The 13,942-nt window shown below is 41.3% G+C and overlaps 1 protein-coding gene across 5 annotated transcripts in view; it reads left to right on the top strand.

Annotated features, from left to right (window-relative positions):
* Positions 1-13,942, top strand: part of CAMKK1 (calcium/calmodulin dependent protein kinase kinase 1) — a 362,689-nt gene that overhangs the window by 286,980 nt on the left and 61,767 nt on the right. For all 5 annotated transcript variants that reach the window (XM_082244977.1, XM_082244975.1, XM_082244976.1 and 2 more), the window contains exon 10: positions 11,088-11,287. In XM_082244977.1, the coding sequence (XP_082101103.1) occupies positions 11,088-11,287 (200 nt within the window). The remainder of the gene's footprint in view (positions 1-11,087; positions 11,288-13,942) is intronic.

Genomic DNA, 13,942 nt, shown 5'->3' with positions numbered 1-13,942 from the left:
GGGGTACCAATACCTTTATGTTAAATATAGCTTAGATATCATTGTTTAAAAAAATATATCTTTATTGAATATAAAATCAAAAAATACATAATTACAACAATTATGACAGGATTACATATAATTGACACAGTTGATGACAGCTAAAAATTGACATAAATGTGGAGAGTAGTCGGAATATCTCCACAGTTTTCTCTACATGTTTCGCGGACTAGGCCGCTTCTTCAGGAGAAATATGGATGAATTTTTACCAGATTCTACAGAATAAAGCAAAATTTGAGTCAGAAACAAAAACATATATGACCAAACCATGAGGCATAGAGGGTCTTTTACAGTATGTATGGGGAGAGGTATTCATATTACCTGTGGTCACCGTAGGGCAGAAATGCACCAAGGGGGAGAGCAGAATCACCAAGTATCTCACCGGCGGGTATGGGAGTCCTTAATTATAATGTATAATAATGTATACGTTAAAAAATAGATATATCCATTGTGTGTGTCAATATATATATATATATATATATATATATATATATATATATATATATATGTATGAAAAAAGTAAAGAATCTGGTAAAAATTCATCCATATTTCTCCTGAAGAAGCGGCCTAGTCCGCGAAACATGTAGAGAAAACTGTGGAGATATTCCGACTACTCTCCACATTTGTCAATTTTTAGCTGTCATCAACTGTGTAAATTATATGTAATCCTGTCATAATTGTTGTAATTATATATTTTTTGATTTTAACCACTTGCCGACTGCCGCACGACAATTTACGTCGGTAGTCAGCCCCTCACAGGCAAAGTGACGTAGATCTACGTCGCTAGCCTGTGAGGGTCTAGGGAACAAGCGCACGCCCCCGGAGGCGCGATCCCACTCCCGCGTGGTCACGGACCCCCCCCGCGCGTGTGACCGGCAGGCCCGATGTCCGCCGGTCACTCTGCGATCGTCGCTGCAGAGGGAGAAAGTCAGGCGGCTAGTGTAAACAAGCCGCCTGTCATTCTCCCCTGTGTAGAAACAGTGATCACACGGTTCTACTATGTAGGACCGTTGATCACTGTTTCTACAGCTCAAGCCACAGCCAATCACAGTTAGAATCATGCCCCTAGGGACACACACAGCCCCTCCCTCTCAAATAAAGTTAACCCCTTCACTACCAGTGTCATTTTGCAGTAACCGTGCATATGTATAGCACTGATTACTGCAGTAATGTCACTGGTGACCCCAAAAGTGTAAAAAATGTCAGTCAAGGGTCCAATCTGTCCGCCGCAATGTCGCAGTACCGCAGAACAAATCGCAGATCGCCGCCATTACGCGTTAAAAAAAAAAACAACAAAAATCTTTCCCTTTGTATGTAAACGCGATAACTTTGCGTAAACCAATCAAAATACGCTTTTTGCAATTTTTTTTTTTACCAAACATATGTAGTATAAAACAAATTGGCCGAAAATGTTAAAAAAATTTTGATTTTTACATTTTTTTGGGGGGAATTTCATATAAAAAAATGTGAAAAATATTGTTATTTTTGCAAAATTTACGCTCTTTTTTTGTTTATAGCGCATGATCAAAAAATGGCACAGGTGATCAAATACCACCAAAAGAAAGCTCTGTTTGTGGGAAAAAAAGGATGTCAAATTCGTTTAGGTACAGCGTCGCACGACCGCGCAATTGTCCGTTAAAGTCACGCAGTGCCGAATCGCAAAATATATCCCCTGGTCAGGAAGGGGGGTAAAATCTTCCGGGGCTTAAGTGGTTATATTCAATAAAGATATCTTTTTTTAAACAATGATATCTAAGCTATATTTAACATAAAGGTATTGGTACCCCAAAATCCAGTTATTTTCCCATTCCCATCTCCCCCTTCCCAGTGAGTACCTCTATATTTGGGGAGCTTGAGGCCTCACTTATCCCTCCACCCAATTTTGAATGTGTTGCAATTTGTCAGATTCATGTTGTATTTGTAAAAAAGGTCAGGTGATACCACAGGCTGGATTGCAATATTTTAGAATTAGGTGAGATTTTATTTCACATTGTTATCAGCTGCTGATTCACAAAATACAGCTTGCAGTGGACTGATAAAAGCCAGTTGTTCATTGATTATTTTAATACTGTAACAGTTAATTTTCTATATTCTGTATTTCATTATGAGCACATGTAGCTCCATCAAAAATGGCAGCATCTCTGTATTATGAAACAAGAAACTGCGTAGTTGAGAGCGGCTAGTCGTGTTCATTCTTTCTTCTAAGAAGTGACTTAATAAAGTGTGGGTGGATTGATTGGAATTACATATCTGACAAGCTTGAAGCTCCTTTAACTCTCAGCCTCTTCAACTACACAACACTTACAGCATCAGTCTTTACATTGGCCTACCTTGCTGATACTGATAATCACCATAAAAAAAATAAATAAAACAGTTTCAGCTGTATCAAGCAATAATCACTGTGTATAGTGCATGAAAAATCCTATTAGCAAACCATAGTAGACCGATGTTCCTTGCGTTAAGGCAGGTAAAAGTATTTGTCTAATATTCTACTGAAGTGCTAGGTCATCTAATTTTACCTATGTTTTATCGGCACTCAGGCCTACTGATTATTGTTATCATTAGGTGTTGAAAACTTTGATATTTGAGGTTACAGCATCAATATAACAAAAAAAAAAATGTACAGTGCCTTGTGAAAGTATTCGGCCCACCTTGAACTTTGCGACCTTTTGCCACATTTCAGGCTTCAAACATAAAGATATAAAACTGTATTTTTTTGTGAAGAATCAACAACAAGTGGGACACAATCATGAAGTGGAACAAATTTTTTTGGATATTTCAAACTTTTTTAACAAATAAAAAACTGAAAAATTGGGCGTGCAAAATTATTCAGCCCCCTTAAGTTAATACAAAGATTAAAAAACCCAGTAGTGATCAAAAACCACCAAAAGAAAGCTCTATTTATCTGTTTCTCTGTATATTTGGACAGAAGAAAAATCCATCTCTGCTTCCTGTCATATGAGGACAGGGAACGAGACTACAACAGTACTGATTTACATGGAATAACACTTGCATTGGTTGCACTTAAAATTTGAGACTGACAAAGTGATGTATATAGCTTAGCTTCACAATTCCTGGCAGCGTGTCAAGCAATCAGTTTAGTTTTCCTCAGTCATTACTGTAGGGCTGCTGGCAAGTTTTCCATTTTGACAAATGGGATCCTTATAAAGATAATTTCAGCTAATTATTATGTATGTGCATCATTCTGATGGAGTTTTCTATTTCACCCATACTGCATTTTATGATCTAATATTATCATTCAGCAATCATGGTTTTGACATTGGGTGTGTGACAGATGTTTTACAATAATGGATTTCTTCAAAAAACAGAATGCAGATATGCAAAAAGCAAATGTAGTCTCGCTGTTTATTTTTATAAAGACTATGGTAAAAGTGCATTCAGTGTAATACTGATTATCTTTCTCACTGAAGGACACAGTAATCCTGAGACAACTGGGTTATACTGCCACCTTAAGAAGAAATTAGACACTGGTACACAAGAGCTATTTACCATGAAATCTGTTTCTTAGGGTTAAGAGGGGTCTGACCACTGTGTTCGTTATATATTCCTAATGCTGTTTTCTTTTTCGTTCATCGACAGAGACAGCGCTCAATAAATCATAACTACTGGGTTATATTGCATCCTCCAGGAGTAGGACTAGGCAGAACAAAAAACACCCCTCTACACCAATGGGCCGCCCTCAGCTTGGTATATAACCCTACTCTCTGCTCTAGGTAATCAGTTTTAATCTGTCTAGTCAGGAGTAATGACCTAGGCTCCCGGCTGGGATCTCTGGTCCTAGCAATTTTTTTCTCCTTCCTTATATCTTTTGTTTTTTCTCTCGGGAGATCTACAATCAACTGCCGGGCTGGGCGACGGGCTGGATAATCTAGATCCAGTGGCCTCTCCAGCCCAGCCAGCGAGTGCGTGAAGATCGCAGCTACGTGCTAGGTCGGCCAGACATAGCTTAACGGACAGAGGCTGGCCTGCGAGTTAAATGTCTCGCAGGGTCGCATACGACCAGGCTTAGGTCTAAGTTGCAGGGGTCCCTTGGCTGACAACTCCCCTACTTCGGTGGCGAGGATTATGTCTGGAGCATTACCCTCACCATGGAAGGGTAAGTACAGTCCCCCCTCTCCCCTTTTGGTGTTTTTTTTTTTTTCTTGAGGTGGACGCGGGTAATCTCCAGGGACGGTTGGACCTGCTTGCAGGTTCCCTCCTCCCATCCTTTAAAATCCCTCAGTGATCCCTGAGTGGATAGTGTGTCCTGCCCAGGGAGTCTGGAGGGGTCCCAATGTAGGAGACCCCTAGGTACATGCCCCACTGTTTGCAGTGTGAGTATAGTGCAGGAGGGTCGGACCGGTGCAGAGTGCGCAGCGGAGTCTCCCCTAACGTGTGTCCTACCTTCATACGGGGGTCCCCTTGCAGAGGGTGCAGCGTTGCAGAGGGCACAGGGAAAATCCTGGCAGCATGCTGCAGCTCATGGCAACCATTTTCCCTTAGTCTGGCTGGTCTCCAGTTGGGGGCCATGTTTGTGTAGCCTGATGAAGTCACAGGGGCCTATTTCCCTTAGTTTGGCTGGTCTCCAGATGGCAGCCATGTTTGTGCAGCCGGATGATGTCAAGGGGACCATTTTCCCTTAGCCCGGGAGACGCTGGAGATGACAAAGCCTTGTGGGGATGCCAAATCTCCTTCTCGTCCGACTCAGTTTCCCCTTCTTGTGCCCGGGACATATGAATAGGGATGGCGTCCATGGTGATGCTGGGCCCTAATTCTCGGCGCTCTTCCGAGTCCCTGTTCGATCGGTAGGGTGAGTCCCTGTTATCTCTCTCTCTCTGCTGATTGGTACCCTGAGCTCTGGGGGGGGATCCTTTAATGGTTCTAAATAATTTTTTTGTACTGCAAGGTCTTCCTTTCCTTATGGAGCCTCAGGATCACATCTCCCCCACTGACCCCTCTATGAAGTTGGCAGGTCCCTCGGAACCCCAGCTTTCCATGGTTGCACTGACGATGGTCCTGCGGTGCTAGTGTCCGGGGTGGAAGCCGCGTGTGGGCAAAGGCCCAGAAGGAAGCATCCCCCGTCTTTTCCTGCTCAGCCTGTCTCATCTGATTGTGAGCCTGATGCTGCCATGGATGCGGCCTGTCCAGGGGAGCCTTATATCACACCCCCAGATCCATCAGATAGTGAGAATGCTTCCTCCATGGTCCTAGCAGCTGGTAGACACACTTAATACTGCAGTGCGTGAGACTTTAAAAATGGAGGATGTGGCTGATGTAGCCACAGACGTGGCTGTGACGTTTGGTACGCATAAGTCACCTCGCACTCCAAAGGCATTTCCTTATGTGCCTTATTTTGACAGGCTTTCCTGTAAGTAATGGGAACAACCAAAATTACCCTTTGTTGTCCCCAAACGTTTTACTGTACATTACCCTTTTGAGGAGTTACTTTAAAAAAAGTGGACTAGTCCACCAGTGGTGGACCCTCCTGTTTCCAGGTTGAACAAAGCTACCATGATCTTAGTAAAGGAATCCCCGTCCTTTAAGGACCCGGCTGACAGGAAAGTAGAAGCTGTGGCACGCATCATGTTTACTATGGCTGGTTCGACATTGCGGCCAGTCTTTGCCTCAGCCCTGGTGTCTCAGACCCTAACTGAATGGGCCAAACTTTTGCACCAGGGCCTGGGGGGTGAGCAGGTCCCCGCTGCTTATGTTGATTTAGCAGACCAGTCGGTCCATGGGCTACAGTTTATTTGTGATGCAGCTCCTGTGCTGTCCAAACTTTGTTTCAGCGGGGGGTGATTAGGTGCATCCTGTGGCTTAAGAATTGGTCAACAGACCAAGCCTCTAAGACATCTCTTATTGATCTGCCCTTACAAAGCGATCACCTGTTTGGGGCTGCCCTGGATGACATAATTAAGGGTATCACGGGGGGGGGGGGGGAGAGTACCTACCTGCCATAGTCTAGGAAGGAGCCTCGTTGCAGATGGGGGCCCTCCTTCTGAGCACATAGAAAATTCTATTGTGCTTCTGGGACAGGAAATAAGGGAAGTAGATCTTTCAAATCTTCCCTGGGAGTTTCCAAGCACCCTTGGTCTGATAAGCCTCGAGCTAGCTTCTCTGGACCCACAGGCAAGACCCCTTCAGCATGAAGGTCTGCCCTCACCCATTATTGGGGTGGGGGGACATCTTCGTTGGTTTCCACCCTTGTGGACCTCCTTCATGAGCTTTAAGGGGATCCAAGAAATTATTATTTTGGGGGTACCCAGAAAGGGGGACAAAGCTTGTCCTTTTCAGGTTTTTTAGGTCTGAGTCTCCTTGTGCTGATTTAATTCCTGCAAAGGTTCAGGTGATGTCTGAACTACCTCAGGTCCCCCCTATCCCTGTCCAGGACAATTCTAATTCTGACCAGGGTGGTCCTTCCTCAGGACAAACTTCAGGAACCACAGGCTGTGATTCACCGACTGCTGGTCACACAGATAGTTCTTTCTCCCATTTTGCATAAAAGTTCTAAATCTGGTGGTATCCACCTTCAAGTTCTGGTTGCACAGTCCTTCATGCAGCTCCTTTAGCAAGTTCGGCTCCACAGGAGGATATCGAGGTTTGTGGCGAGATCACGGGTTCCTCTTGCAGACGCCGCAGGCATCCAAGGGCCACGGTAAGACCAATATCTACCTTTGCTCAGGCTTCTTCCGCAATTCCTGCGAGGAATCAAGGGCGAGGATCTTCCAATCAGTCTGGTGACTATAAACGTCCCTTGGGGGCTTCCTCTCAGAGAGGACCAGTGGTCCCAAGGGCTGATCTACCTTCATGCTGGTTTTAATGGCTTAGCTATTAAAAGCCAGGTACTGAGGGACAGAGGTCTGTCTGGATCAGTGATCCCTACTATGGTGAAGGTGAGGAAGTCGTCTTCCAGCAAGATATACCATCGTACGTGGAAAGCGTACATCTCATGGGGTGCTCATCCTCAATCCTTTTCTGTGGCTCAGATCTTAACCTTTCTTCAACAGTGCGTTGATCATAAGTTGGCCTTGAGTACCATCAAGGGCCAGGTGTCTTCCCTGGCAATCTTCTTTCAGCGACCCCTAGCCACGCACTCTTTAGTTCATACCTTTATTCAGGGGGTTCGACATGTGGTTCCACCTGTACGGTCCCTTTTGCCGCCATGGGATTTAAATTGAGTACTTTTGATTCTCCAGAAACCTTCATTTGAGAATATTCGGGAGATTCCCTTGCCTACGTTATGCCAGAAGGTGACATTCTTGGTGGCTATTACCTCGGCCCACAGGGAATTGGAATTGGCGGCATTATGCTGTCGCAGTCCCTATTTAGTGGTCCATGGGGATAAAGTGGTTCTTCGTCCCTGTCCATCATTCCTGCCCAAAGTTGCCTCTGACTTCCATTTAAATGAGGACATCGTGTTGCCTTCCTTGTGTCCCAAGCCGGCTCATCCCGAGGAATTTGCTTTGCATACCTTGGATGTGGTTCATGCAATTCGGGTGTATCTGGCAGCTATTGAGTTTTTTCGGAGGTCAGACTCACTTTTTGTGGTTACGGACGGACCAAGAAAAGGGCTGGCTGCTTCTTCGGCTACCATCTCCAGATCGATCAGGCAGACGGTGACTCAGGCCTAATTCATTAAAGGTCAGGTTCCACCTTTCCCTGTCACGGTGCATTCTACTCAGGCGCTGAGTGCTTCTTGGGCCTTCCTTCATCAGGCATCAATATCGAAGTTGGCTACTTGGTCGTCGCTGCATAGCTTCACAAAATTCTATAAGGTAGGGGTTCCATAGGTACCCCTCTATGGAGTTCTGATACTTCTAATACTGCTTGCTACTAAACTGATTACCTAGAGCAGAGAGGGGGGTTATATACCAAGCTGAAGACAACCAATGGTCGTAGCCAGGTGTTTTTTGTTCTGCCTAGTCCTACTTCTGGAGGAGGCAATATAACCCAGTAGTTATGATTTATGGAGCGCTGTGTCCATGGATGAGAGAAATGGATTTTACGGTAAGTACAAAAATCCTATTTTTATACAAAACTGAAGCATGATGGAAATAGGAGTTGTTAAACCTGGCTGGCTAAAGGCTTTTTGTATGTCAGTGTTCAATAAGTCCTGAAGGCAGCAAGTATAACCCAATTGTCTTAGTATTGCCGAGTCATGTAAACTCCCAAAAAAAGATTTTACAGTACAAAGATCTTGTTTTTATACTATACTAGGAACTATAATTTTACACTACTCCTATATGTTTGTATTTTTTTTAGTTTGAAGAACATGTTTCCATTATGTGCCAAATGAGTTGCTGGCATTACATTTACTGTAATAATAACAGAAATTCTAGAGTGCTACATTGTGAGTACAAATTGTAATAGTAACTCATAGCGGGAGGTCCTAAAATTGTAGCTACTGTATATTCTAATTTTATGCAATGCACTTTTTTTTTACTGTGTAGGCACAGTGTATCATGGCTTCTGGCAGCCAAGCCTTACTCCTGCTTTTTTTTTTCAACATATACATGATCTTATGGTGGTTTATGTTACTTCTTTATTGGTTAAAGACAATATGATATACTATACAGAAATGGCCTACACCTATAGCATGAGCATTATTCAACTGCAGAGTTCATTTTTATTTTTTTCTACAGACTCCCCTTATCTACATAGGCAGTTTTTTGATAAAGTTGAACTAACCCTTTAACCGCTAGCCACCGGGTCTAAAGCAAAATGATGACTGGTCGATGGCTTTCCCATCCTGACTGGGCGTCATATGACATTCTGTCAGAATGCGGTGATCGCGGGGCTGCACATCCGTGCAATCTGTCAGCAACCGCATCCACGGGACACAGCCGATGACTGATCCAAGGACCGGCTTGCTGCCGATACCATGTGACCGCTGTGACATATCACAGCAGGTCACATGACAGTTGACCACAATGGATGGCTTCCTTTCAAGCCATCTAATGTGTACAAATGCGTGGATAGCTGTGATTGGTCAATTTGATCATATGGTACAAACAGGGCCAATTACAGCCCAGCTGTACCATGTGAATAGATTTGACCAATCACAGCTAATCACAACAAACTGGCTGAATGAATCAGTTTCAATCAGTACAATGCTTGCTTATAGCAATGTAATCCATTGCTATATGCAAACGTAATGTGTAAAAAAAAAAAAAAATCCTGTTCACTTTCTTCATTTTACAAAAAATTATGACAAAAAATTACAACTTCAAAAAACCCACCATGCCTTTTACTACATAACTTGGACTGTTTCCAAAAAGGGGTAATTTGGGGGGTATTTCTACTGTCCTGGCATTTTAGGACCTCAAGAAATTAGATTGTTCGTTAGTACATTAGGACCGATCAATTTTCAGATATATACCATTGTTTGTGGACATTCTAACTTTCCTATATACTAAATAATAGACACTGATTTGGGTTATGTTCACTGCAGAAATGTAGCAGAAGACATTTTGGGCTAAATTTATGATGAAAGATTATTTATTATCAAAATTTTAGATCAGTAACCAAGAAAAAAGCATTTTTTTTTTTAGTTTTTTAGCAAAAAGATAAAAAAACCCCAGTGGTGATTAAATAACCACCAAAAAAAAGCTCAATTAGTATGAACACAATGATGAAAATTTAGTTTGGCACAGTGTTGCACGACCGCGCAATTGTCCGTCAAAGTGTGATAGCGTTAAAAGCTGAATATTGGCCTGGGCGGAAAGGGGGGCTAAAGTGCCCGGTATTGAAGTGGTTTAAGTATATTTCTTAACAGTCAAGACATGTGGCGACCCTTAGAAACGGGTGTAATCGCACTGTGAAAATCATAAGCGGGAACGCTTATTCCGACAATACAATGTCTAGTCTGGGCCTTAACAGGTAATTTCTGTAGCCTAAAACTTTTTTGCAAATAAATTAAAGCATATTAAAAAAATCAAGCCATACACTAAAATATAACTGAAAAAAACTGCTTATATCCCATAATGTTTAAATCAATCACATAGGGTAAAGCCAGACAAAGGGCTTCTCTAAACATTTGCACTGTGTCACTATTTGTGTCCAGGCTATGGAGCATGGTGGGCTATAGACACGTCCAAAGAGCCAACTTTTCAGGTGGTAACAGCATGGATCAGACAAAGTTTTGTAATATGTCTATTGCACTTAACTACTGACAGGCCTCAAGTGGTGGTAGCTGCAAATGCATCATAGGCATTAACTCATTAGGTCTGGTTTAATATGAGATTTCAGAATTGTCTACGAGCACCTTTATCCCATTGATTAGTATCGCCCTCTGCCATGCTTTCTCAACTACTAGTCTTTTTAATTTTGCTACAGTGATTCACATAATGCATGATAAGCTGCAGTTTCCATCTTTAGCATCTGTTTAACCATGGCTTTTCTTAAAATTTGTGTGGTTCCTTTCTCTATACTGCTTTGTTCAGGGATTCCAGAATGCGGTTTTTTAATGATGCTCTTTCTCCTTCTTTGATTTGTTGAGTTGACACTAAACTGATTTTGTATTGCTTGAATGCACTGCACCTCAACCCCAGATTGGTTGTCAGAATTTTAATATGTCCAAAATAAAAAATACAAAAGGACAGATGAAGTTACCATGACAAAAGTGCCATGTGGTGTTTTTTAGGAAAGTGAAAGGTGACAACACACCGATGATATAATCTCATTCTTTATTTTCTTATCTGTAGCTTTTCGAGTATTTTTCAATGAGAATCCTTAGTGATTTACTGCTGGCTTGTAAGGGGTTTATACATATTTTTTTTTTCTATTGCTTTGACTTCTCAGTGGTAAAGGATAACAGTTATCTGGGATATTAGTTAGCTATCTAAATATATGTAGCAATAAATCCATGTGATGGTAGGATTTACAGAAAATTATACCTTTAGTTAGTTGATAGACACTACTATATCTTAAGGGTTGTGAGTTTTTCTTTTTTTTTTGTTTTGTTTTTTTAAGTGCTTTAAAGGCTACATTATACTTCTATTATTGAGCATGCAGAGTTATATTGCTTTTTTATTTTCAATGTATTTTAGTGCATTACCAGAAGATTATCCACAGAGACATCAAACCATCCAATTTACTTCTTGGAGATGATGGTCATATTAAAATAGCTGATTTTGGGGTGAGCAATCAGTTTGAAGGCAATGATGCACTTCTGTCAAGCACAGCAGGGACTCCAGCCTTCATGGCACCCGAGACTCTTGGAGACACTGGACAGGGGTTCAGTGGAAAGGTACAGTCTGTTTTTAACTTACAAATAGCATGATTAGAAAAGTTTACGATCACAAAGCTGGTAGTGTATTGCATGCACATTTAAATATCACAATTCCCAGCTATTTTAACAATCCATTGTGTATTTTTGGTTTTATTGTATACTTGTGACTCAAATGCTAGGCTGCTCTTGTCATTTTCTGCACCATCTTATAGATTTGTAACAGTTCTGATAAGAACGCTATGTTTTGAAGAACTTCCATAGTGACTGGAAAGATCTGAAGGAGCTCCTCTCTCCTACGCATAGCGTAGGCAGATCGCTATTTCATGGATGACTCAGTATTGATGTGAATATAGTTTGACAGTTCATTTGGCATCAGTATCACCTGTATTATTTTGAGATTGAAACTCCTTACTAATATTTTTCAACAATAATTGAATTACCAAGATTTGCAAACAAAATAGGGAAGGACCGTAAAGAACCTATTAAAATTGTCTTTATTGTTATCAGGCGTTCTCTGATGCTTCACAACTTTCTGAACAAAAATCTTTATACGATCCTTAAGGCTACCATAGATACCAGAGAATTGTTAGAAGTAAAAGCATAGGTGAACAACATGACAGTGTCTTTTGGCATAGTTTAACGTGGTTATAAACCTTTGAAATGAAAAATGAACGTATGATATCCCTATATGGTGTGTACTAGCCTCAATGCAAAGCACCTAGTGTGGTTCCTGTCTCCTCTCTCTTTCCTCTGATATCTGCATAAGTCACTTCTGACAGATTAAGCTGTCATCACAGAATTCCGGGAGATGTTCCTGCTCCTCCTCCAGCACACATCGTGTAAGTGACAGCCTCAGCTTTGCATGTTATCCTATGAGACTGTGTAGAGGGGGGATGTGTCCATTCCCTCCACTCATGTCTCAGATTACGCTTAGCAGCCTGCTCTATGCTGTGCAGTGTGTGACATCAGATCCTCACCCCCTGCCTTGTATAGCTGAGAAAAAACGCCTTTAACCACTTCCATACAAAGCAGTTAGACACCCTTCCTGCCCAGACCAATTTTCAGCTTTCAGCACTCTCACACTTTGAATGACAATTGCTCAGTCATGCTACACTGTAACCAAACAAAATTTTTATCATTTTTTTCACACAAATAGAGCTTTCTTTTGGTGGTATTTTGATCACAACTGGGTTTTTTTTTTTATCGTGATATATGCAAAAAAAGAGCAAAATTTTGAAAAAAAAACTTTTTTTTTGTTTCAATTATAACATTTTGCAAAAAATTAATTTTTCTTCATACATTTGGGCCAAAATGTATACTGCTACATGTCTCTGGTAAAATTAACCCAAATTAGTGTATATTATTTAGTCTGTGTGAAAGTTATTGAGTCTAGAAGCTATGGTACCAATTACTGAAAAATGATCACACCAGATGTACTGACTGCCTATCTCCTTTCTTGAGGCCCTGAAATGTCAAGACAGTACAAATACCGCCCAAATGACCCCTTTTTGTAAAGTAGACAGTCCAATGTATTTAGTAAGAGGCATGGTGGGTTTTTTGAAGTTGTAATTTTTTCCCACAATTCTTGGGAAATTGAAGAAAAAAATTTTCTTTTCTTTTTTTTCCCACAAAGTTGTCAATTTATAAGCTATTTCTAACACATAGCACGTACACAGCAAAAATTACACCCAAAAATACATTCTGCTACCCCTTCCGAGTATGGCGATACCACATGTGTAAGACTTTTACACAGCCTGGCCACAAAAAGAGACTCCACGTCCAAGAAGCACCTTCAGGCGTTCTAGGAGCATAAATACACATAAAACTTTCTTACTACCTATCACACTTTTCAAGGCCCTAGAGCACCAATACAATGGAAAAGTCCACAAAATGACCCCATTTTGGAAAGCAAACACTCCAACGTATATTCTATGAGGCATTATGGGTCGTTTGAACGTGTCATTTTTTTCCACAAGTTTTTGGAAAATGTGGGAAACAAATGAAAACCTTTTTTTTTACACAAAGTTGTCAATTTATAGGATATTTCTAACACATAGCATGTAAATAGCAAAAATTACACCCCAAAATACATTCTGCTACTCTTCCTGAGTATGGCGATACCACATGTGTGAGACTTTTACACAGCCTGGCCACATAAAGAGACTCCACTTTCAAGAAGCACCTTCAGGCGTTCTAGGAGCATAAATTACACACATCATTTTTGGACTACCTATCATACTTCTAAAGGCCCTAGAGCACCAAGACAATGGAAACACCCACAAAATGACCCAATTTTGGAAAGCAAACACTCCAACGTATATTCTATGAGGCATTATGGGTCTTTTGAACGTGTCATTTTTTTTCCACAAGTTTTTGGAAAATGTGGGAAAAAAATTAAAACCTTTTTTTTTTTTTTACACAAAGTTGTCAATTTATTGGATATTCCTAACACATAGCATGTATACAGCAAAAATGACAACCCAAAATACATTCTGCCACTCCTCCTGAGTATGGCAATACCACATGCGTGAGACTTTTTCACAGCCTAGCCATATAGAGGGACCCAACATCCAAGGAGCACTATCATGCATCCTAGCCACTTGCCTAGGCCTATTTTTGACATTTGGTGTTTACAAGCTAAAATCAGTTGTTTTTACTAGAAAACTACTTAGA

This window comes from Pelophylax lessonae, assembly GCF_965119305.1.
Source record: "Pelophylax lessonae genome assembly, chromosome: 2".
Lineage (NCBI taxonomy): Eukaryota > Metazoa > Chordata > Amphibia > Anura > Ranidae > Pelophylax > Pelophylax lessonae.
This window is presented reverse-complemented; position numbering and strand designations above follow the sequence as displayed.